The sequence below is a fragment of the Cygnus atratus genome, chromosome 1 (assembly GCF_013377495.2).
Source record: "Cygnus atratus isolate AKBS03 ecotype Queensland, Australia chromosome 1, CAtr_DNAZoo_HiC_assembly, whole genome shotgun sequence".
NCBI lineage: Eukaryota > Metazoa > Chordata > Aves > Anseriformes > Anatidae > Cygnus > Cygnus atratus.
This window is the reverse complement of record NC_066362.1, coordinates 148,714,134-148,739,694: the sequence shown is the minus strand read 5'-3', so window position 1 is coordinate 148,739,694 and position 25,561 is coordinate 148,714,134. Positions and strand designations below refer to the sequence as shown.

General features: G+C 42.0%; 2 protein-coding genes across 2 annotated transcripts in view; both read right to left on the bottom strand.

The window, feature by feature from the left end:
- Positions 1–3,581, bottom strand: part of EFNB2 (ephrin B2) — a 44,490-nt gene extending 40,909 nt beyond the window's left edge. The window contains exon 1 of the mRNA XM_035557117.2: positions 2,510–3,581. Within this exon, the coding sequence (XP_035413010.1) occupies positions 2,510–2,637 (128 nt within the window). The 5' untranslated portion in view covers positions 2,638–3,581. The remainder of the gene's footprint in view (positions 1–2,509) is intronic.
- A 6,821-nt stretch (positions 3,582–10,402) lies between these two features.
- ARGLU1 (arginine and glutamate rich 1) lies at positions 10,403–19,890 on the bottom strand. Its single transcript, XM_035557118.1, has 4 exons — positions 19,266–19,890; positions 14,928–15,153; positions 12,528–12,611; positions 10,403–11,254 (listed from the first exon to the last, which is right to left on the bottom strand). The coding sequence occupies exons 1-4, from the start codon at positions 19,619–19,621 to the stop codon at positions 11,090–11,092; spliced, it is 831 nt and encodes a 276-aa protein (XP_035413011.1). The 5' UTR covers positions 19,622–19,890; the 3' UTR covers positions 10,403–11,089.
- Positions 19,891–25,561: the final 5,671 nt, after the last annotated feature.

Below are 25,561 nucleotides of genomic sequence, written 5' to 3'. Positions count from 1 at the left end.
TTAACCTAAAATTTATTATTTCTTACTTTGTATTAACCTGACTATAACTTCTCCCAGCATTTAATTGCCTACCTGCTCAGCAGATTTATGTGTTGAGGCTTTCAATAGAGTTAAATGAATAGCTTCCCTGAATAAATTAACCAGTACCAAAGATAGTTATTATTTCAAACCTAGAAAGGAGCTTTATTATACTATGCTGAGATCCTTTCACCAGCTTACTTCTCAAGCATGTTGAATCCCAAGCGAGAACAACCTTGTTTAAGGAGAAATTATTCAGTATCCTTTGGGCAAACAATTGTGACAAGAATTAGTAAGAAATCCTGCTCTGAGAAGTGGAGCTGTCTCACCAACAGCAATATCGGTAATGCATTTGTAAGCTTCCTCAAAGTATGGGCCTCCAAGTGGCCTATAAATCACTATCCCCAGCAATTGAAAAGACTAATTTTAATAGTGTACTTCTTCACTGTGGTGAAGAAGCCTCAATGAATCACTCAAGAAAACTCAATTACATCAACAGCAGAACCTATTTTTAAGTGTGCATTTAAGTTGAAAAAGTAATTAGATATTATCATTAGATCTACCATTAACAACATTCAAGCCTTTTTTGTAATCAAATAGTTTAGGATTACCCAAATGGAAACAACTTGTATTTGATAAAGACAGCATATCCCCAGGCACTATAAGATAGGTTGAATTCTGCTGCTTGGATACTTTAATTTCACTGATGGCTAATAAAAGCTACAAGGTAAGTTTAAAAAAAAAAAAAAAAAAGGAAAACAGGTTGGAACTGAAGGAGCAGCAGAGGAGAGGCCAGAGCAGCAAGCTGTTCTGCATTGGAAGAGTGACCTCTGTAGGAAAACACCGAGCACAGGGCTGGCGATGCAAGCCTCCAGGGCTGAGCCGAGCCTGTTTTCCAGAAGCACAGTAGGCCCACTAATGCAATGCAGCCACAGCTCACAGCCTGTGACTTCTGAGAACTCAAACAGCACCGTAAAGCCCGCCTTATAATCGCCTACTTCTCTTTATTCTCAGGTGTCATGCCATACCACCTTTCTTAAACCAAAGAAAGGGCTTTAAACTGCATGAATCGTAGAAGTGCAGAGCCAGAGACTGAAGCTAAACTTTGTTATCCTAACTGGCTTCCCACCTGGTGTATGTGTAAATAAAATGAACATTTGTCACAATGCTAAGAATAAAAACACAGAAATGGCTACTCCATGGCCTTCCTATCAGTTTCTATTTTTTTAATGAAAGATTAGAAAACTTCTCTGCAAAGAAGTCACACAGGGATACAGCAAGTAGGTTCATTATTGAGAACTGCTGGCATAAAACCTGCAAGTTTTTCCTCAGCAGGAACAATGGCAGGGAATGATGACAGTAAGGCAAGACTTGATAAACTTGAGTTGCCACTCTTAATTCAAACTTTGACATCTTCCCCAATTTTTTGGAAATCCTGCCACCTGCACAGAATTAAGCCCCAGTCCAGGAAATACTCCATTCTTCTCATTTCATCTCAACCTAACATTTCCTCTAAAAAGTCCCCTGGGAAAACAAGACAGATACTCACTGGGTTTAATTGGAAATTTAAAATTCAATTAATACAATGCACACAGTTTGCTTTTTAATATATATATTAAAGATGTAATATAAGTTCGAATAAATTATTTTAATCCATTTCTGGTTTAAAACTTCCTGAACTTATTACAGACTATTCCTTCCTAGCCAGGGAAAAAAAATTGCTAAGGTGTTTTTAATCACAAAAGTTCAAAGGGTTTCACAGCCGGACGAAGCCAACTTTTATTTTGCATACATCAGAAAGAAAAGAAAGGGACAGAAAAGTTTTCCTCGGGTAGACTTTTCTTTGGAAAGACGTCTCACTTCCCAAAGTACTCTTCTTTCCCAAAGCCTAAGTTTCTTCTGTTTAAGTTTTTAAAGGATATGATATTTTAAGACCGTGCTTTGATAGCGAAGCCCTGGGAGCCCATGCAGTTTTTTGCCTGGATTTGCTAATGAAGAATGACTCTAAATGGTTGCGTGATGGGTAGCGCTCACTTCATTACTCACTGACATGTGCCTTGATACCATCAACTCCACCACCAAATTTAGCCCTGCTCTACGCAGATGCAACCCCGCCGGAGTTGAACGGGATGAGTTCGCATCTGCGGGCGGAGAAGTTGAGGAGCACCCACACACCCACCCAACCCCTCCCGGCAGCGCCGCCCGGTGCCGCCGGCCCCGCGGCCTCCGCCGCTCCCACCGCGGGATGGCGGCGGCTCCCCCGCGGGACCGTGCACCCCTCCCGCAGCTTTCAGACCAGTGCTACCGCCCCTCCCCGGCCCGGCTCCCCCTTGCTCCCTCCGTCCCGGTGGGGCAAGCAGCGGGCTGCCGCCGCCACACGGCCCAGAGAGGGCCGGATCCTGCCGGGACAGCCACCCCGCCCCGTCTCTTGGGGTCCGCGGCAGCGTCCCCCCGCGGAGGGAGGAGGAGGATGGCGGCAGCGGCGACTTACTTGGGGTTGGAGGAATTCCAATAGATGGGGTCTAAAACGATGGACCTGGCCAGCGCAGTTCTGCATAAAACCATCGCGACTCCCCAGCAGTACTTCCAGGCGGAGCCGTCGCGCCTCCGCGCTGCCATGGTCGCGGGAGGCACCGAGCCCGTGCCCGGCGCCTCGCCAACTCCGCCGCACCTGGGCGGGCGCCCGGTATCCCCAAGGCCGGGAAGGGTGGCAAAAATAAAATATCAACTAAATAATAATAAAAAATCACACAAGGCGGCGGCGGGTCGACGATGCACTTGGCGAGAGTCGCGACAGATCTACTGAGTCATGTATGCCACCCGCACGTAGGGCATGGATTCTCCTGCAAGGTAAGATCCCAGCTACCTCCGAAGTAACGACGGCAGTAAAGAAAAAAAGCAAACGCCTCAGTCCTTCCTCTCACTCGGGGTCTGCCGGCTGCCTTGGAGGATGCCACTCAAACTACCAACTCCCATTTGGATCCAGTGCGCCATACACATTCACAGTGTCTAAGGCTCGCGTGAAAAGGAGTATGAAAAAAAAAACAGCAAACGGTGGTGGGAGAAATAAAAGGGCTACGGAAGGGGGCACAGCCCCAGCAGGAGGCTCCTGCTGCGTGTCTCTCAGCGCTGCCCGCAGTTTGCAATCCGCACAGGCACCAGCCCGGGCTGTTTCGGGGAGCTCGGGCGCAACCGCGAGTCAATAAATCCACTCCGAGAGTCACCTCCCCCGGTCCCGGGGACGCGCATCCGCAGGGCTCCGGCTCCCCCGGGGGGCACCGCCGCTGTCCTTGCCGCCGGCGCGGGGCGAGAAATAATATTAATTAAAAATAAAACAGAGAGCGGGGGGGCCGCAGCGTCAAAACCTCTCCCTTCCAAGATCCGCAGTGCGTGCCGCGGCGGCAGGAGGAAAGAGCCGGGCGCGGGGCTCAGCGCGGAGCAGACAAGGCGCCAGCCGCCGCCGCCGCCGTTCCCCCGCCGCCTTCCTTCGCCCGAGCCCCCGCAGCCGCCGTCACCGCTCCACTACCGCCGCCGCGGCTAGTCCCCGGCGCAGGAGCGCGGCCGCCGGCAGCGCGCCGCCGTAGCCATATAAGCGCGGCCCCGCCGCCCCGCCGCCGCCGCTCATAGGACCGCCGCCGGGCCGCCGCGCTGGTTGGGCGCCGCGCGTGTCACTTACCGCCGCCGCCGCGGCGGGCGGGGCCGAGCCGGGCTGGGCCGAGACGTGCTGTGCCATGCCGTGCCGAGCCGGCAGGTAACACCCCCCGGCTGTAACACCCGCCCTGGCTGTGCCACCCACCCCGGGCCCCGTAACACCCTCCCGGTCCGGGGGCGGCCGGCGGGGAGAGGGAGAAGCCCGCTCGCTTCGAGTCGCTTTTTAGCTGCGTGGGGCGAGAATGAGGAAAACGAGAGATTGGGGAAAAAAATGAAAAAAAAAAAGTCTTGGCTAAAATTGAGCACGCTTCCGTCTAAAGGGCCGGGCACTCGGTGGGGAGCGGGGCTGCGGGCCTCATCCTGCCGTGCCCCTCCGGTGCCCCGCCGGCCCTGCCCATGCCGTCTGCGGGTCCGCAAAGTTTGGCCGTGCTGGGCGATCGGCCCCGGGCCGCCCCTGAGCCCGCAGGACTTGGCCTCGGCTCAGCCCCCCGGCTCGGCACCGGCTTCCCTCGCCGTCCCCCGGCCGCCGCTCAGCGCCGCTTTCCTCCCCGCCACACTTACAGGGGACGATGGGGGGGAATTTTAGGATCCGGCTTCTTTTCACACCCCCGCACACCTCCCCGGCACCTGGCCCTTTTACTTCTTGTCGGTATCACTATTATTTTATTATTATTCTATTCGTTCTTAGGCCCGGACAGCGCTGGAGGTGCTTCCCCGGAGGTCCTAAGGTGGGGGTGCGGAGGGAGCCGGGGAGGGGGCGCCGCGCCCCCGCCGCCGCCGCGCTCGGTGCCCGGCGCCCTGCGGCTCCCACGGCACTTCCACGGGGCCACAGCTCCCACTAGCGGCCGGTGGCAGCCCTCGGAGGGGGACGGGGGGTCCCCTCGGCCGGCCCCCGTCCGCGGAGCCCTCGCGTCCCGTCCTCCGCCGGCGCCCAAGCGGTTCCCTTCATCCCCCCCCCCCAGAAAAAAATTGGCCGGTAATTGGGGATAAGGATCCAACAGCGCCTGCCCCGGGCTGTGGCACTGGGGAATGGTCCGCGCCCAGAGCCGTACCCCGGGTAAATCCTGGGTGTGTAATGTCACGGCCGCTCCCGTAAAAACGGAGGGGCTTAGCGAATTTCTTCCAGCAGGGATTTCTTTGCCAAAACAGTATCTGCAGAAAGGATTAAAAGTTAAATCCCAGGAAATTACGGCGCTCTTTCGGTCATTTCCCAGCCTTTTATTTCAAGCAGGCAAAGAACGTGCAGCAAAAGACTCTAATGAAGAGCCAATTTGGTCTAATTTCATTCCCGGAGTACCACTGGCATTTATTTAAAAACCGGGTTAGCGGCGGTGCTCGTCCGGCATTGAGGCGAACGCGAAGCAGACCGTAGGAGGGAAACGGCTGCCCAAATCCTTTCTTTCCCCGATCAATTTGGAAGAAAACGATCGCTCTCCCCTTTCTTTTCCCCAAAGCACCGCTGGCAGGGACCGCTCCCCTCGCCCGCAACAGAAGGAAAAAGGGTTTTGAGGCGCGCTCGATGGCCCATAGCTTTTGTACTAATTGCGTCTGGTAGCTCCCTAATGCAATCTACCACTCAAGGAAACAAGGCAAGCAGTTTCCTTTTCGCGCAAAACATCGAATACGTTTTAAGCAAACTGCTTAATTCAATTTAATTTGCGGCGGGGAAGGAATTGCAGATCCGGCGACGCAATTTGGTGGAAAAGGATCTGATTCCCAGGCGGGAGACTTAGCACTCGTGTGGGAGACAGGGCTTGCGTATCTATGCACATCGAGGGGCATCAAAGGATACCTTCGCCAGCGAGGGAGAGAGAGAAGTACTTAATTATTCAACTTTTAAACAAACGGGTGGTGTGCGGCCAGGCGGGAGCCAAGGCAAACGGGGAGCCCGATAAATGCTTCTAGCAACAGAGAGGTGTAAATCAGCTTTACTTTTTTTTTTTTTTTTTTTTTTTTGTAACGCTGCTGCTTCTGTTTGTTTTGAAGCGAAAGATTACGGGCGTTGTTTTGTAAAAGCTGTGAGTAAACTGTGACCTCTAACTCGCCGTATCCTTGCTTTAAGTAAACCAGAGGAAATGAAGAGCCCTGGTATTGTCTGAAAATATCCTCCCGTGGCTAAATATATCCCCTGACTCCTATTGTCCAGCGGCTAATCATTTTACGTAAATACAGCTGTTGTAATCTACTCTTCAGCATCCCCACGATGCTCGCTATAAAAACCCGCGTGAATAAAATCACCGCGCAGTAGGGACGCGGAGCAAAAGTTATTCCTGAGCTGACCCCAGCAGCAGCTAGGAAACCCAGAGAACGAGTCGCTGCCCTCCTCGGGTCCCCCCTTTTGACATAGGGGGTCGGGGGAGCCGTGCCCAGCCGCCGAGCATCTCGCAGGAGCGGGGCGCGGACAAGGAGGGATGGAGAGGCTGCGGGCTGGGGCGGGAGGGAGGGGCGAGATGAAATAATCCGTGGAAAAAAAAAAAAAAGGCAAAACACGAAGTTAGCAGTAGAGCTGCGGCCGCAGAAGCGGCTTCTGTTGGGGCTGTTTGACGGGGAAGGCGCACGGCGAGGGATTTCGGGATTCGCGGGGAAGGTTTGCTGCTAGACCGAGCGGCGAGGGCCGGGCTGCAGGGGGGGAGCAAATCCTGCTGGCGCCGTGGGGAGCGACCCCGAGGTCCCCCTACGCCCGGCCTGCCCTTGCCGACGGGAGTGGTCCGCGGACAGGGATGGATGGACGGACGGACGGAGCTGCTGGGTGAGCGTTACCTTCAAGGGGAAAAAAATAAAAAATAAATCAGGACTCTGCCACTTGCACTCCGCAAACCTTTATTTCCTCTACTTCCGCCAGCCTTACGGCAAAAAATAGTCGGGTTTATCCCGGAATAATTCGTTTTGGCTTCTTTCCGGCAGCGATGCGGGCCCTACCAAACAATAACTATTTGCCCTGATCCTAAGAAACCCGCGACAAAAAGACAGCTAATCGGAACGGGAGCGGGACTGGGGCCGCGATCCTCGATTCTTTTTTAAACATCAGTCTAAGCGTCGGGAATGAGAATACGTGGGACAGGGTCTTATAAATGTAATTTTTTAAGAGGAAAATCCCATCTTCATTCGTCGTTACGTGAAAATTCACCAATGTCAGTGGTAAAGATATAACTTAAAAGCATTGCCAAATCTAATGACAAATAAAAGCGGGTTATTGACACTTTTAAAAAGTGATTTAAACAGAGTTTTTACTGTAAAAAAGGCCAAGCCTGCTAGATACTTGAAGAAGCTCCTAAAATATCATTAACACCATTACAATGTATCTTCTGTATTTGTGGTAGAGTTAATGTATATCTAGATGTTTTTTTGTCTTCTCCGTGTGTTTTATAACCACAATTTTGGTTAACCATAGCTCTTTAGAAAAGGAGCTTGGCTGCTCCTAAATATAGCCATAGGATTCAAGCACCCTTGAAATAAAAATCAGAGAAGTTGGTACATCCTAAAAGTGCATTTCAGTCCTTGATGTATTTTTATACTGATTCTCACTAGCATTCAGTGAAAACAAAAATTCTTATTTATTTGCGGTATAGGGTAGGAAACAAGACCAGGGACCACACTTCTGCTATCTTACCAGTCTTTGTATAAAGGTTTATGTTTCTTTGTACATTGCTGACCACTGAGCCAGCATACCCCTTGGTTCTACGTGTCACAGTCTGGGAAAGGTGATAGCAAAAATAAGCTTGTTTTGTATGGAAATACCAACGAAGACTGAGCCCTCCTCAGCTGGCATTGGAAGAGGTGGATAACCCCCCAACATGCATGCATTTGGTACTAGCATGAAAATGAAACAGAGATGCATGAAAAAGTCATGGTTCTGCTCCACTTGGACAGGACTTAGAGTCCAAAACTGTTTGAGCCTGGGCACTTCTACCATTTCCCTTATTGGAAAGGGCCTTTGGCACACAGACTACTTTACAATTCTCCTTCTGAAATAAATCACCTCTACAGTGCAAACTGAAAAGTATTCATCAACTTGAATTTCACCTGAACTTGCACTTGACACCCTACAAGGGCACAGCTAATCATTTTCCTCCCACTTGCCAAAGTACACATCCCAAATACCCTGAAAACGTTTAACACAACATTTCATGCAGTTAAAAGCAAATCACAAACAATTCTAAGAGACCTCTCCATGGTTGGGGTACACTTTTAGAACAGCAGAGAAACACTCAAATGTCTTAAGAGCGTGCGTTAATAGCACGGGGAAGGTGGGTTTATGATCCGCAGGCCAGCAAGGGCAACAGAAAGGTCACGGTTCACGAGCTAGCACAAAGATTAAGAGAAAAGGAGAGATGAAGACATACACTTTTAAAAAACAAGATAATAGATGAAGTATTGATACTTTAGTAAGTTAACACTGGAATCTTTTTTTCTATATGTAGGTGTGCCACTGCTTGGCAGCTTAAGACATCTCACCAACCAAAATGCTTTGAGCAGCATCAAGGACACCAGCTCTCCACTTCACAGCAGTCAGCCTTCCACATGTACTTGGAAAAATAACAATGATAATGGACAGAGGAAGTTTAATCTCCAATGTAACTTTCCATTATGAAATACAGATATGCTAGGATAATGCTGTCTTCTACTTTTTCCTGCATCTGCCGGATGGCAGCATTGTCTGGTATTAAAATAATTCTCCAGGACATTTATGAACAGGGTTAAGAAAAACTAAGCTCTCCTCTGTTATCAGGTACAGAAACTGACTACTGCTCAAGGCAGGTGGCAACAAAAAAAACGCTTACCCATCTCACTGTGGAGAGGGGGAACAAAAAAATGGTACAACAAACCTGCTAGAGTAACCAACAATTGTAAATTTAAAGTTCAAACTGTAAGAAGATAAAACAAATTAAATAAAAACCAAACAACCGACACATTCTAACAGCAGTTTCAGCAGGTTTTCTGGGTAAACTAGTATCTTCACGGAAACTGACACACACACAAGCTTACACTGTTTAATCATTACCTAAATACATGTCTACATTCTAACGTACTTTGCATTAGATGAGTATCAGGGGAAAACAAGAACATCTGAAGTTCTTACCATTAAATGTCAGTTTACCCCCCTTCCAAAGTGAGAGTTATTTCCCTAGAAATCAACAATATCCCAGAGGTCCCAGAGTAATTTAAAAAAGAAAGAAAACCCCAGAACAATGCAAATACAAGATCCACCCATTCCAGGTCTGTAAAATGCTAACAACTAAAGAGTGTTTTAAGACATTAAAGACGGTGGTTTTTACTGACTATATTTCTGCCCACCTCCCTCCACACTAAAAAAAATGTAGCTGTTATTACTTTTTTGAGAGAAGGGAGAAGGAATCACACGTAAGAAGCTGTGGAATTGTGGAAGGGGCTAATTCTGACTGTGGACTTTGTCCACGGAGTAGTCTTAAATGTGTGAACGGAAATAAAATTGTGACTTAAGCTTGGAGAGGTTAAGTATAAAGAACAACTACTACTATTTGACAGCAAGTTGGTGACGTAGAACATAAAAGCCTAATACCCCAGAGCTGCTTGTATGAGAATGTAACTTCTCACTTTTAGAAGAGGAGAGGAAACAAAAATGCGTAGGTCTGTTTGAGTATTGACTTTTAATAGCTTGTTTCTCTTAAGGGAACAGGGGTTGTTTTCTGTTTTAGAAATACAGGTATCAGTTGAGCTTTAAATACAACCTGCTCCTGCCAACAGGTCATGTACACAATTTATTTGGCTTCAGTTTTTTTTATGCATTAAGCAACCTTCAACCTTCTCTTGTAATACAATATATAGAGACAAATTTAAATACAGTAATACTGTAGGTATTTTACTCTCTTTGCATTTTTTTCTTGACATACTGGACAAAGAGATACACATCAATCTGCCCCGAAGCCCAGGTTTCATACAAAGCATATTGAATATACTGCTGTCAGTGACACACTCAACTTGCTCTCACATTTAATTTGCCAAATCTACAGAAACAGATCCGTAGGGAATATCAGGAATTATTTCCATCTTTGTCCAGCAACATTCCAATGCTCAGGCAACTACTGATATTTTTCATCCTATGTTTACTACAGATGTTGCATACCAACAGGAAAAAAGTTTTAAAACTGGAGAAGACATAGTAATCCAGGTTTTGGTAGAAGAATTGTAAACAAAAAGGGGATTTTATATATAGTTTTCAATCTGTATTTTTCAAAATAAAACCTGTACATACAAGTGGGTAACATTCAAGATCTTGTATATGCCTAACAGTTGCTTTATGGCTAAAACAATACATTTAAACAGTCTTACTTTCTGTTTTCCTTTGGGGGGAAAAATTAATTTTTTAAATCCTTTAGGATCCATCAGATTTATTATATGGTAATGATCTTCACTTATAACAATATATTATATTATGAGGCAAACTGAAGGGGATTAGATACTGAAGTATTGGTGTGGGTGCAGTAAGCCATACAGCTGTTTAAACATGATACTACGGTTGAAATAAGTCTCAGTCAGAAGAAAAAAACAACATTCATGAAAACAGCAGCAGCCATTAAAAACATTCACAACTGCAGGGATTTTTTACTGTGTGTAATTTTGCATTTTAAGTAGGAGAAGTCACAATAGTTTAAAGCAAAATTAAAAATATACCACTATAGTCTTGAATTTAATAATGTGAATTGTCACTTACAGCTGTTTATAGAAGTGTACTAAAAAAATTTACTTAAACATATGAATTTAAGACTTTCACTTTATTCAGCAAATTGGTTTATTTACACAATGGGGAACGCTGGTTGAACGCTGTCAATGTAATAAAAACAAATCTAACAGAGACAATACTGAACTCTCTCTATGTATTCATAGCAGAAATGACAAACTATTTCCTTACCTGTATCAGGAACATCAAGCGCAACAATGGGACAGTATCATAGGACACTGATTTAACAGTAAGCCACAGAGGTCCAGTAATACCATGGCAATTTACTCATGTATTTACTGACTTAAAAAAAAAAAAAAAAAAAAAAAGGAGTCAGCAATACCCAGTATAAAGTTTTGTCAATTATCAGAGTCAAACTCTGATGAGTAGGTCAAGTAAAACCTTATCAGATCATCCACAATTCATAGTGACCTGATCTTTCAGACCACTAATACATAAACAAAACGTATGAGAACAGATTTCCCTCTAAAAGGCAACAATGATCTGATAAGGGTTTAACTTAATGGAAGTTTAAAAAAAAATTAAGAATTGCAGAGCACAGCCCCTATTAGAACAAGCTAACTTTCCAGACTTTCAAAAAAAGACAAAAAAAAATTGAGAGAAAAAAAACCACTTCAACATGAAGCTACCATACAAAGTTTTTGTTGTTATTGTTTTTTGTTTCTTTTTTTTTTTTTCCTTGTAAGAGTTCAGAGTTGCAATTTAATCCTGGCTCTTTAGTGAGAAGGACAGTTTTGGCCTAGACTTTCCTTTGCCCAAGATAATTTTTTGCTCTTCCTTTTGCTGACGTTGCCTCTCTTGTTCTAGTTTCATCCTCTCCTCATGAATCTTTCTTTGTTCTTCAACAATTTTCAATTGTTCTTCAGCCTACATATGAAAATGGTAGAATTTAGGCCAACACATTTTGTAGTCATAACAGCAATTTACAAGTCTGTATCCAATATCCAATCCTGCATACTGCAAGCATACTTGAGCTAGATGCCATAGCTGGTTCAATGGAACTATTTATAAAATGGTGACAAAGTGAGTTTAGAAGAAACACTGAAACTTTTTACATTCATAGCTAACATTATCAAAACCTTGAATGCTTACTTACAATGTTTTTCAGCATTGCTATGCAAACAACGTATTACATTTTAAATACAAAAATCAGTGTATAAATAGAGAAATCTTCCTGACACCTGTCATGTCAGATGAAGTCATAATATAATGAAATAACAGACCTTCAAACAAAGGTCTCCCACCTCCAAGATCTATCTATAAGACCCTCCTAATTCAAAGTGATTTCTATTTGATTTGTAACAAGGTCAGTCTTTATACTGACTTAAGATTCTTACAGCTATTCCAGTGGTCTTCTAAAGGTAGGTGGTCTTCTGAATCTTATTTTGTTAATTACACCATTTAACAAATTTCCTTATTATCCTGTTTCCCCCATATAAGGTTGGGAAAAGGATAAAGCACAAACACCAGTGGAGAGCGTGATCTGAAGGAGACGTAGCTCAAGCAGTTTTAAGAAACATCATATTTACTCGAGAAGGTTATAAACACTTCAGCAATTGAAACTGATAAAATTCAAACAGGATTTAAAAAAAAGCTTAGTTTGGTTTATCATGAATTGATTAGAATCAGCTAAGTGATACTGAACATTTGCATGAAGAAGCAACCTGCTTAAATAATTTTGGAGATCAATGTAAGATGGACTTTCAGAACTTAGAAGTTTTAAGCACATGTTGAAATTTTCTTTCAGCACTTCGCATTACCAACCTTATCCTAGTCTCAAATTCAGTTTATACTTGTCCTGCTCAACAAGGTAGAATAAGTTATTTCTGTTCTAGAAGCTATGTTTGCAAATTCATTTCAACCTTCCCCATGAGATAGTTAAAAACATATTTTTTTTAAATAATGAAGGCAGCAATCTTCCTCCAAATTAATAAATGACTAGAAGTATTTCTTCAGACTAATGTTATTACTAAGGGTCTGGTCTCTTATTCTCAAGGGAAACAGAGCAATGCTACTGACATAACCGGCAACAGAGAAGTTAAAGTCTAGAAAGCTTTGATCTGCTTATTTTAATTGTGTTGCAAATCAGGCAGAGAGACCTGTATTCCTCTATAAAACTGTTAACTACGTCTTTACATACCAGTTTAGCTTGTGCTTCTGCAATTTTTCGATTATTCTCTTCTAGTATTCGCTCTAGTTCCTCACGCTTTGCACGCTCTTCTTCCTAAACGGGAGGACAGGGCAAGATGTTAGTAAAGTATAACATTCAACTCCGTATGTCACTAATCTTTCTCAGAATTCTTTTGTGAACTGACTTAAAGTGGCAGCTTTACAGCCACCTATCTTGTCTCACAACGGTACATTGTGCAGCCACTAAAACTGGTCTCATCTCTCATACTAAATTTAAATCATCCCCGCCCAGTCCAAACAGCAACCAACTAAACCCTCCCTAAGCACAGAATCCTGACAGTTTATTACTACAATTTTAATATCACACAAATCAACAAGGACAACTACAAAAACTCGATAGTATTTACCAAATTAAAAAGTAATATATAAAATATAAATAAAGTGAATAGTTTGTCTCACCAATTAAGTATACCTACGTATTCTTTACCTATACTCCTTTAATCAGCATTAAAAGTTGAATATTTACTGTCTTGTCCAGTGTCCTGCAGAGTGTGCTCCTCGGCTGCCATACGCGCCAGCTTCCTCTTTAAAATGATTTGTACTGTTAGCTTGGCAATACCTGCATCAGCAGCTCAACCATTTATAAAGAAACAACATACAAGGAAGGCTGAGCTGAGGAATGCAGATGTTTATGATAGGAAGGAACAAAAATATGTAAATCATTCCTAAGGCAAACAATTAATAAGAAAAATACATTTACTGTTAGTGAAAAATACAAATGGTAATCCATACTTCATGGAGCTATGGGCTTCCTTCATGGGGAAAATGGACTTAACATTCAGTATTTTGACAATTTTAAGACAGATGAAACTGTCATTTGCAGTCTGAACTTGGAATTCTGGAATCCAGGAAAGGCAAGATCAGGAAATAACGCCTTGTAATTGTTGCTTTCTTGGTGAATTTTATGGAACTCTTTTATGCAACCCATAAATATGAAGACTGCGTGAAAGATTTTGAGGTGTTTCAGTTCACATAATATATATCCAAATTATTTGAATATTTGGAAGATTTAAAGTTAGCCAGAGGTTTGTGTCTGTGTAAGAAAAAAAAGTTAATATGAACAAAGCAAGCATACGAAGAGAAAACTTCTTACTATGACTAGTAACCAGCTACTAGCTAGCACACTTCACTCCAGGCATGGAAGTTTATTCTGCATTGCAAAGAACTGATGGGGTGTCTCCACATCATATTGACTATAGCAAAAATACTTAAAAAAAAAATCATCAATCTGATCAAACAAAAACCTGTATATATAAAGCATTTGCTGAATATACACATCTAAATGTCTAAATTCAACTTCAATTCCTTTACAGTCAAGGTTTGAACTTATAAAAAAATGTTATTTAATATCCCTAATATTTGTTGTAACTGTTTTTAATTTTAAAGACTCTGTGACAGACAGGTCACATTTAATATGAAGGGTAAATCTTCATTGCTACTACCTCTCCTTTTGTGAGCCAATCAATATATTCATTTAAAATAAACTGTACATGAAGTGCAGAGTAAAAAAGGTGCTTGACACACGACTGTTTACTGTAAATTTTCTTCACACAATTTAAAGTTTGTCTTGACATTTCTGGATCCTGGAATGACTGGTGCAGGCAGGCAGGCAAAGCCTTTAGTAGCAAATTACTGTCTCACAGAAAGACATTTTCAGCTTCTGCTCCAGCTGCTGATTAAAAAAAACACAACCCAAGTCACATGTTCAGCTTGCCTTCAGACATGGGCAACCTGCTCTTTTATAACTTCTAGGGAAAAAAGGAATTGTTAGTAGATATTAAAAATGGAAATAATGATTTGGACATAGATCCTTCGTGAAGACGTGGATGGGCTTATGCTCGAAGTTCCAGAATTAGTCCAATGTATGCTCAAGGAAAATGTTTGTTTTGAATGGAGAGTAAGAAACCTATTTGTTAAAGACAGGTACTGCAGCTCAGTGCTGGACCCTGCTCTTTGCCTGACTGAAGGCAAAAGCCTCTTACAGTCTAGGTAAACAAAATGAAACAAATGAAGGATACATAATTACAGATTTTAATACCCTTCCCCGAAAAAGAAAGGACCGTTGATAAATCCTGCAGCCATGGCAAAAGTTTCAAACAATTCTGAAATATGTAGGTCAGTTCCATTAAAAATCAAGTATCCTTGTTCAGGTTTTAGGAGAATAACTGTTTAAGTATCAGTGAGCTCCTCTGAATAGGCTAAAAATTAAGTTTCGCAGCAATGCAAGTTTATACGAGAAGGGAATTAGATTTGCAGTATTCCATCTCTTTCTGAACCGAACAGGAGGCACAAACCGACACTGAAAGTTTTGCCATGGACTGTCTCTACTTTCCAAACGACCGAGCGTTACCTCTCTGGCTTTTTGTGCTGCAAGTTCAGCTTGTCGCTGTCGCTCGAGTTCTTCGAGCAACTGTTTTTCCATGATGCGCTTAGCCTCTTCCACCCTGCGGAGAACCTCTCGCTCAATCTCATCCTTCCGTTTCTCCAACTCTTCTTCTACACGTTTAGCCACAAGCTCTTCCACTCTTCGAGCAGTTTCTTCCTCTATAAGTTTCTCTTCAATTTCTTGTTGACGGCTAGAAAATGCAAACATGAAGATTACCTTTTTAATCAATAAAAATGGTTGCACTCTTGCAAATGCAGAGCACCAGCCACACTACTGAATCAACTTCTAATAGTTTTATGCTTTACTCACGTAGATTGGATATTTCAATAATGTTTTTCCCTACACTGAAGAATGTATTGTAGTGAACATTCAGGCAACCTGTGTTTCAACCACAGGGACCATTAAGACCATACCATATTTAATATCTCTCCTTACCTCTAGACTGTTAAGCTAAAGAAGACAGCTTATCATACTACTTCTTGATATGAAAACCCATAGTTTTTAGGGAAAGAACACTGCTCCACCAAGTTTGGCCATCCTTCACACTTCAGGAATTTACATGGTTTCAAAAGGTAGTCATAATATATTGCAAAATCTTGTCTTAAAACAAACATCTCAGTGTCACCAAACTAATCAGAAGCGATACATTTTATAATTTGAATATTTAGTAAGAATTCTAGGTGTTGTTTCTGCAATCTATTTATCCAATACCTCATCAAATTTCAAATATTTCAGCTCTCCTCTAACTTGTCTACTGCAGCACCCTGTTTTCACCATAATTATCCAAAACACAATATACCAACACCAAGCGCTAAATAAATCCTTGCAACCTTCACAGTTTTTCATGTTCTGAACTTTGGAAGCATTTTTTAAATGTCAGCTTTTCTTTATATATGTTTAGCAACAGCATTATTACTTAGTTTGATCACTGTTTAAGTTTTCATTAAAAATGATACAGAATGATTAGATCAATTCCCAGGTTTATTACCAAGTAAAGAAAGAAAATCTTCCAGGTAGTAATCACCAGTACAGTACGGCAATTAGATATCCAAATATTAACTATGTTCTTTTTACACAAAGTGAATATTGTATAGCTATGTTTCAGATGGCACTATTCATTTAGGATTATTACAGGCTTTGGGGGAGAATGCTGCTCTTTTTTGACCTTGAAACTGAACCGTCATTTTAAATATTCCATAAAATACAAAACAATCTTATAAACCTATCTTGTGGCCTGTCAGCAACGGAAAGCCACAATTTCGAATGACATCAATCATTGTTAGTATCCTAATATAGTGTCATTTTCATAATTCTTGCATATTTCTATTTTATTTATACTGAGACACATAAAAAGAACTTCACATATTATGATTATGAAGTATAGGTTGCAAATCTACATAGTCAGCTGAAATACCAAGGTGAAAAGCTCAGAAATGGTTTACGTATCTTCTTTTCAACCAAACGCATAGTCCCTCTCCTTCACTGAAAAGTTTTGGAAACCCCAACTTAGACATTCAACCCCAGAAGACAAAATTTATTCTTCCATTTCTCAGCATATAGCAAACTTTTCCAATGACACACTGGGCCAGTGCTCACTTTTTCTAAAGTGACGAAGTATCTTGAGTTAATTTTTTGAGGGAAAAAAAGGTCCCTATCAGTATCCAGAAAAATACATCAGACCCATGTCTTTGCCAAGTCAGTAACTTGTGGGCCTTTTTTCGATGGAAGTTGGAGAAGGGGTCAAAAGTTTTTTTTATTTATACACACACACACACACATATATCTGTTAATACCCTTTATATCCAAATAATTCTTTATTTTTTCAGAAAAAAATTATTCCCTCTTAGGATTATTTATTCAGTCATAAGTACTTATACAGTCCTGAAATGATATGTAAGTCTTTTCTACAGAAATCCGTTTTTCATAAAGCTGTTTATTCAATTATTTTAGCTTTCCTTTAATATTAAGGAAAATGAGAATAAAAGTTAGCTAATTGAATAATGATAAATAAAGTTATAGTGATAAATGATAAATAAAGTTATACAAAAAACCTAACACTCATGCCTAAAGTAACTTTTCAAATATCCTCAGCAATCAATGATGCACTCAAATTAAGCACTATGCGTTGCACAGATTTCATTCTTCTCGCCTCCACAAATTCCATTTGTATTCCACTAAATCGAGCAAATATATCTTTTCACAAGCACAGGCAATGACAGTTTTATAAATATAACTGTTGAATATACAGGACTACATTTATTGGAGCACTGGAAACAAAAAGAAGTGAAACAGATTAAGATCAAAATCTATTCTCAAAATTCATTTATAAGACTACCTTATGCTTATGGATAACGACAATATACTTCTAACCATTTACTGGGTGTCTCAAGAAAATCAAGTTACAAAAAAAGATACGAACCTCAGCGATTTAGTAGTGAATATCAACTACTCTTTTTTTTTTATCACTTATAGTACATTATATACAGATTTAAGTTTATCACCCTGACTTACTGAGCAATAATCCCAGAGAAACAGAGAAGCCATTAATGTAAAAATATCTTAGTATGCTCCATTTAATTCCTAAAGAATTAAAGAAATTAAAGAATTAAAGAATTAAAGAAAAAAATGCTTATTTACCATCTTTATGAAAACTTTGCTACGGAAAACTATAATTACAGGTAAAATCGGGAGTTAGGCTGTGTGTTAAGATTTGAACAGACACTATAAGAAAGTCACTTTCAATACACAAATTGTCTGCTAAGTAATTCCTTGCTGACTGAATTAACTATTTTCTTTTCTAACTTGAGTATATGTAACACAATTTATAAATGAGTTCAGATATCACACTTGTATGCTGTATGTATTAAAATTTATTGTTTGATATTGTTTTTGAAATTTGAAGTGCATTTTGGAAACATCAAAATTCTATGTCTAATCTTTTCCAATGCTGTTTCTCACTCAATAGTTTACTATTCTGTTGCCAATATCAACCAAATATTTGTTCTGCAGAGACTTCATGAGTACAATTTCAAAGTTTTCTGACTTGCATAGAAAACATTGCAGAAAATAGACTTGAAATCTATGTTTCTACATGAAACTTATCGAATGAACAGGCTACTTTCAATTGAAGCACTCAACTGAAGCAAAACAGATCAAATATTTTAAACATATTGTTAAGCACATTCCAAAGGTGTGTGGATTTTTTTTTTTATTTAGGTACTGAAAAAACTGTAAACTGCAAAATTTGGGTTAATGATTCAAAAAACATGTAATGATTTGGGGGGAATTTGTATTGCTATGTTAAGTTTTTATGACATCACTGTCAAATTCTGAAGTTAGCAAAGGAAATTATCGACAAAAAAAAACTGACAATTCAGAGTGATCATACCTTCTGAACTACAAATAGTATTTCATTAGAATAGCACAGCTGAAGTAAAATTCAAAGCTCCACCAAAGAATTAACAGAACTAGTTGGCTTCACATGTGCAAGTACTATCTCTAGACTCGGTACTCTAAGGAGTGAGGGCTGCATCAAAAAAGCATCACTTTAGCACAACTCTTACATCCGTTGTTACCTCTGCTGAAGGTCTCTTTCCTAACTTAAGGACATTGATAGACATTTTAATGTACACCAACATTCACTTTAAAACGTACACCCAACATTAAACACGATTTACTTATCTTTATGGACTTTAGGACTTTATTACATTCCCCACAATGAAAACTGAAAAAGGAAAAGCTTTATATGAAGCAAATCATTGGATCTCACTGTTCCATTTGAAGAGAAACGAAAAAAAGTAAAGTAAAATGCAAGGTTACAACAATGGTTGCTTAGCACTTCTTGAAACCCTAAGACGGGCAACTCTTAAATGCCTTCGCTCGAAGCATAATAAGCACCACGCACAGAAGGGGAGGGGCAGAAAGTGTGGCAGTGCAGCACAAAGCCTGCGGGGAGCGGAGGCCTCAGAGGCAGAAAGAAGTTTAAGAGCAGCGCAGGAGAGCGACAGATAGGGAGTGAGCAGCACGTCTGGGTGACAGGGAAGCGACGTGCAGCAGGCGCTCGCTCTGAGTGGGCGGCTTTAGCACACTTGATAGAACAAGCCTTTAGGAAAGGGGAGGATGGCGGGAAAACAGGCAGAAGTTAGGCCTCAGAGAGGGCCTAAGCACCTTTTCCCCCATAAGCAAAGGACTACAGCCTGGGGGAAGAAGGCGAGGAGAGAAAGGCACTACAGCAAAGCGCACCTCCTTCCTTCCCTCCCCCTTACCCCCCCAGGATGCCCCCAGCCCAGGCCCGGCACTCACATTTTCCGCTGCCGCTCGAACTCGGCTTTTTTCTCCTCCTCCTCCCGCTTCTGCTTCTCGTCCAGGCTGCTGCGCTTGCTCACCGTGCGCCCGAAGATGTCGATGCGGTCCGGCGGGGACGAGGCGCGCTCGCGTTCGCGCTCCCGGTCGCGGCGGGAGGAGGGGGCCGTGTTGGAGCGGGACCGGGACCGCGACTCCCGGCGCCGGTTGCGTTTGCTCTCCCGGGACTTGGAGCGCTTCCGCGCCCGCTCCTTCTCCCGCGAGCGGGACCGCGAGCGGCTCCGGTTCTTCTTGTTGTGCTTGGAGCTCTTGGTGTGCTTGGAACGGGACGAGCTGCGGCTGCGGGACCGGCCCATCCCGGCCGAGGAGAGGAAAGGCCGCGCCGGTGGCCGCCCGACTACCCCCGCCCCCTTCGCTAGCAGCGCCCGTGGAATGCACGGGGAGGCTCCGGGCGCATCAGCGCCGGCCGGGCGCCTCGTCCCCTCTCTGTCCCCTCGCTCCTCGCGGCGAGGACGAAGAGCGGGCCCCAAGAGCGGCAGCAAGTCCGGCCGCAGACAAGATGGCGGCCCTTAGCAGAGCGATGACTCTCCTCCCGCCCCACAATGCACCGCGCCGCGTTCGAGCCGTTTTCTCCCCCTCCCCGCCACCCCCGCCTCTGGCGGTTTTCCGGAGGTGCACGAAGCCGCTCGGCAGCGTTCGGTAGCCAATGAGAGGCGGCGCTGCGGGAGGAAAGCCCGGCAGGTAGCATTTCATTCTGCGTATGCGCGAGTTTGGCGACCGTTGCGCAGTCGCCGACGCCAGTTTCGGGGGCGTTGTGGGGTGGTTGTGTGGGGCTGGCGCTCTGTGGGACTGTGTGTTTGTGGGGAGGGGGATAAGGTGGGTTGTCGGCGTTGGGAAAGGCTGCCCGGTCCCAGGTGTTGTCTTGGGTACGGACCACAAGCGGGAAGCGTGGCAGAGCCGCCCTCAGGTGTTCCCCCACCACCACGGGGGGCTGGGGTCTGCCTCAGCAACCACCGCGTCCTGTGGCGAGGTGCTACGCAGCTGAAGAGTTACTGCGCTTGTGTTACCCAAAACTTTTATAGGCCGTGATTATTTTTTCAATTAATTTACATTATGTTAACGTAGGAGGTATTGTCTCCCTGCAGATTATGCAAGTTAAAAAAAACAACACACTTAACTGCCCCCAAGTAAAATACTGAAAATTATTTTTGTCCGTACTCTGGTGAACTGTGTAGTTACTGGGATCTGTTTTACTGCAGCTAATCTTGAGCTTGGCACCAGTGGACGTCTGCTTTGATACCGGTTTGGGAGTAACTTTACATGTATGTATTGCTGTCCTTTGTTAACTGTAGGTACATTGGCAAAAGCCAGTTCAAGTCAGGTGGAGGCTATGAACTGGTGGTTCAGTGAGCATCTGTGCATGAGCTTTTTTAACCCTGTTCTGCCATGTAGTCATTAAAGTTTTCTGTCATAACAAAACTTGTGTCTGATGCTATCCTTGATTTCTGATGATATTGGTGAATTTTCAACTAACATAGTTTCTACAGCATAATTTCTACGGAAACTTTCTAAATTTCTTGCATTCAGTATTGGGCCTGACTTGGAATGCAGGGGAAAAAATGGGACCCACTAGTTGCTTTACCATCAGTTATAGGTCATAAATGTGTTTTTAAGGTAATTGCTGTAAGTGTAGTTTTATCCTTGGTAGGGCACTGTTAGCAGAGTCTTTGCTTAACTTTTTGAAGAAATACCAACTGCAGAATTCAATTCCTTTTTAAAATCACTGATTTTTTCAGAAGTATACAGATGCATTATACAATATCAGAACAATTTATGGTCAGCTTGTATAGTAGAATTAAGGAATGATATAATGAAATAATTGCCCTAAATCCTTATTATATTGCTCCATCTCTGCTTGTTTAAACTTCTGAATTAGTTAAACTTCTGAATTAATAGGAGAACAATTTATGTATCTATACTAGGATAATGACAGGCCTCTTACCAGAATCTAGTCTTTATAAGTGAGAAAGTAGCTCTGGAAAAGAACTCTTATAAAAGTCCCTGAGAGCTATGCAATGCTGACAAACTTGTAGAGGAATATTCCGACTTGTGATTTCTGTAATTTCTTAGAAGTTTGGTAGCTTTTTTTCATCCTGTCATCTTACTTTGCATAGCTTAATAAAAATAAAATACTACATCTTTTTTACATCTTTTTTTTTCAGGTATTGCTGCAATGGATACGTAATAACATAACAAAAGAAAAGTGTTTGTGAATTCTAAATTTAAGAACTTAATGTCATTAAGTATTTTTATTTCCCATATTAATTTAAAAGGAAGAAGGTCATTTCCCTGGTCAGTTCCCTTTTGAAATGTTCAATATTTAAATAAAATATTAGGATTTTTTTCTGGTTTATATTGTGAGAATTCTTGAGTTTTTCATCACGTGTAAACACCTTTATTCATGTCTGGTTAGCCATACTTAATTTCTATGAACTCTTGTGGTTTTGCATTATTTTTCTGCATTTTAATATGTTTGGTATATTAAAATGCATAATTTGCTTCTTAAAATAGTTGTCTTAGAGTTGGAAAGCACCTTATTTGATAGCCAAATAGTGGCATAATTAAAGCACCTCACCCGTCAGTAATATGGCTACTATCACATGAAATCTCCCAACCTGTAGGTACTTGGTGGTAGCCCTGCAGTTAGATTCTGTATCCTGATAATCTGCAGGTCATGCTTGCTCTCATGCTGTCACTTTTGTTAGTAGCTAGGTCAAGGGAATCTTGGGAGATTGAAGGTGGATTACTTGGTTTGTGTTGAGTGTAGCACAGCTGGATATTTCTGTAATAGGTCTAAAAGGGAAGGATTCTGAAGGGTAAGTAGGGAGAAAGTAACAGTACAGTTAGGTAAAGTGATCAGTATGTAATTTGCATATATGGCTCTGCCAGGTCATAGTAGTAGCAAGAGGACAGAAGAAGTACAGAAGATCTAGTGCTTGGAAGGGGAAGTGGTTTAAACTGTCAATTCTTTCAAAGTAGCTATTTCAGCATGAGTTTATTACAAGGTCAGGAGCTGGGTATGCATGGTTTGTTTTTTTTTTATGTATGAGTCAGCACTGAGATTCATGCCACACTGTGGATTACAAAAGTTATGCAGGTGTAGAGATTGTATTACTTAATCACTTTTTCACACCTGATGCCAAAGTTGCTTATTTTACTTAAGCATTTTCTGTCAGCTGCTTTGTTTCTCTTTTAGTAGCACTATGGAGTTCTGAGCTGCTAAAATACAAAGGTAGAGAGATGAAGCATCACGCAGAGTAGCAAAACAGTTGTGAGGATGTTTTTTCACATTGTACCTATACAGAAAGGCTGTGTGGATCATCTGTGTAAACATAGTTAATAGCTAAACTTTCAGAAAAGAGAATTTTAGGTGGTAATTGTTTCCTTAGAAAACAAACTGTACAGTGCAGGACTCTGTTGAAAGTGTTTTGTAATTTGGATATGGGAAAAAAAAGGCACAGCTTGAGCAATCTGAACTAGCTTGTGGAGGTATGATAACATAAAAACATCTACTTTCATTTCCAACTAGATTTAGTTTTAGAAAATAAAATTACCAAATCCTGATCAACGTGGTAACTTTATACAGTTAATGATTTTTTTTAAGTCTACTTATCTCTTTATTAATAAATATTTGGGCTATTTCTCACTACATGGAGGAAAGGGAAAGGGATGTCCATTTGCTTGCTTTGGTCACGTTACCTAGTTCACTTACTGACTGAATAAAAAGCTCTTGAACACTATTAGAAGTAGTAAACGTAAGTTTTGATCGCAACTTGAGGCACTGATCTGCAAGATGTATATCCATATTCAGTTTTTCCCAGTGAATATGTTTAAAGACCAATGTTACATAGAATATGCAGATTTAACATTGTGCAGAAGTATTTATATCTGGACCTAAGACTTGGTTTACTGAAGACTGATGGTAGTAAAAACCAACCAGCCTTGTCCAGCAGCTGTATAACTGTGGAGATACTTCAGCACTGTAGGCATATTCTGATTTACCTGAAAGATTTCGTGGCATTTGACGTGTCTGACTAGGGACTTAACCAGAAATGAGTTGGGGTTTCCTTTAAGTCTCATGAGGGACTGATTCAATAGGAATACATGGATAGTATTTTTTTTTTAATGGAGTAGAAACAGATACTTACTCAAAAACAGGTTGCTCGTGATCCACTGGTTAGCATAGTAGTTAGACTAGCTGGGCAGGTGTGAAGATTGAATTCAGGTGTGTCCTTAGTCATATCAACATCACTTCCCTCCCATGACAGTATGTTAATCAACAGGTCTCTGTCTAGGCTGGAGGAAGGTGAAAAAGGGGTTAGGAGCAAAGTCCCTTCTTAGTTGAAGCCAAGTGGATTTCACAAAATATGGAATATGCAGGTTCAAAGGCAGGAGGCAATATTGCTGTAACGTAATGACTATAGTGCTCTGGAAGGGGGAAGTGACTCACCCTGGATTTTGGTCCTTACTCACAAGACTGTTTCTGAATTTTATTAAATAGTCATGGGAAGAAAGACTAATCTTGAGAGCTGGAACGCAGAACTTGGCAAGCGCTGCAACCACTCGGATATTACATAACACTACTCCTACGGCAGCTGTATTTTAAAGAGGGTGAGCCATGCTCAGTTCTTCAAAGACTTGTAGGCACTGCCCTCAGGAGAGGACTCCCAAGTTTTGGCTCCTAAATGGATGAAGATGCCACCCTTGCGGTGCTGACTCAGACACCTTAGCTTTAACAGAGACAGCCACACCTCCTTGCACAGTGTTTCCGCTTGGCTTGGTGACTCCTAATTAGTGTGCGTATTTTGTGAGTTCATAATTCTTCTTCAATTTTGAAAAGCTACTTGAATAAAGTCCAGGCAATGGAACTTCTATTTGTAACCAGATTTTTCCTGTTTTTTTCCTACTTTTTAACACTAATCTGCACAGCAGTACTACTTGTTCTGTGTGAATATGAAAATGACAGGAAGTGATGACTTTTTTTGAAAAGTAGACAAGAAGAAACTTGTTTCTTATCAAAAAAAAATAGAAGTTTGGATAAAAAAAAGTCAATGTTTAAAAATTGAGTCAGTGCTACAGCAATTAATAGGAATGGACCCTGAAGCATTTTTGAATGTTCAACCCTCAGCCATGCTGTTAAAATTCTATCAAAAAAGGTTGGATAAAACCTTTCTTTTTTTCTTAACATTAATTCATCAGTTTGCCTAAAATTTGCATGTATTAATGGGCAGAAAATTTGAGTTAATACTTCCCTATTTTTTTTGTTAAAAAGTATAAGATACATATGCTGTATTATATGGACAAGCCAGTTTAGCAGGAAGTCTTCTGAGTGCCAGGTTCTGCCTTCTGTATTCCGAAAAGTAGTGCTCCATTTTGCAAGTTGATTCATTAATTCATTTGCCTGGCTAAATAGGCTAAAGGTTGTATGAATAAAGCATTGAGGCAGAATGCAATTTTAGCTCAGTTTTAACAGAAGCTTTTAAATTTGCTTTCTGCAAGTATCATTAAAATAGCAAAAGCTGAGAGACTGTACTCGTAGAGGTCTTTCTTAATGATCTGAAGAAAAACAAAATAGTAGAGAGAAAATAGGCATCTTGAAGTCCATCCTTCTGGGAGTTCTCCAGAAAGAACAGTTTTCTAATGAAGACATCAACAATGGTATGATATGTGTTGTTTGGCTCTATCGTTGTTCTTCGTGTCCTTTATTCCAAAATTGTATCAGTAGTACATATCTGTAGATGGTTTGATATTTTTAAACCACAAAGATAGCAGTTGTGCAGGTTAAATTGAACTGCGTTTTGATGAGGGATCTGGCTAACTTTGTCCCAGCTCACAGTCTGCCAGAGAGCCATAACCATGACTTTAGCAATACTAGACAGGATTGACTTGAATTCTTGCTAAGCTCTTAACACTGGGCACCCTTAGCATACGTAGCATCTAGCTCACTGCTTATGTAGTGTAGTCACCTGTATTCACCTATACATGCTGTAGAATTTGTGCATAGTGTATGTAATCTGCCATCAGACCTTGTGCATTGATTTCGAAATGGTCTCGGGGCCTATTTCATTTGGATCCGTGTCTAAGATGGCAGTGTGTTAGAGCAGGATAGGTTTCCAAAGGCATGTATCTAGTGTCTGCATGCACTTCTGTAGAGACGTAGCTGACATCAGTGCGTATGTGGTTACTGTTCGTTGATAGCGTTTTGTGTTGGCATACAAATTTGTTAAAGTTGTGTT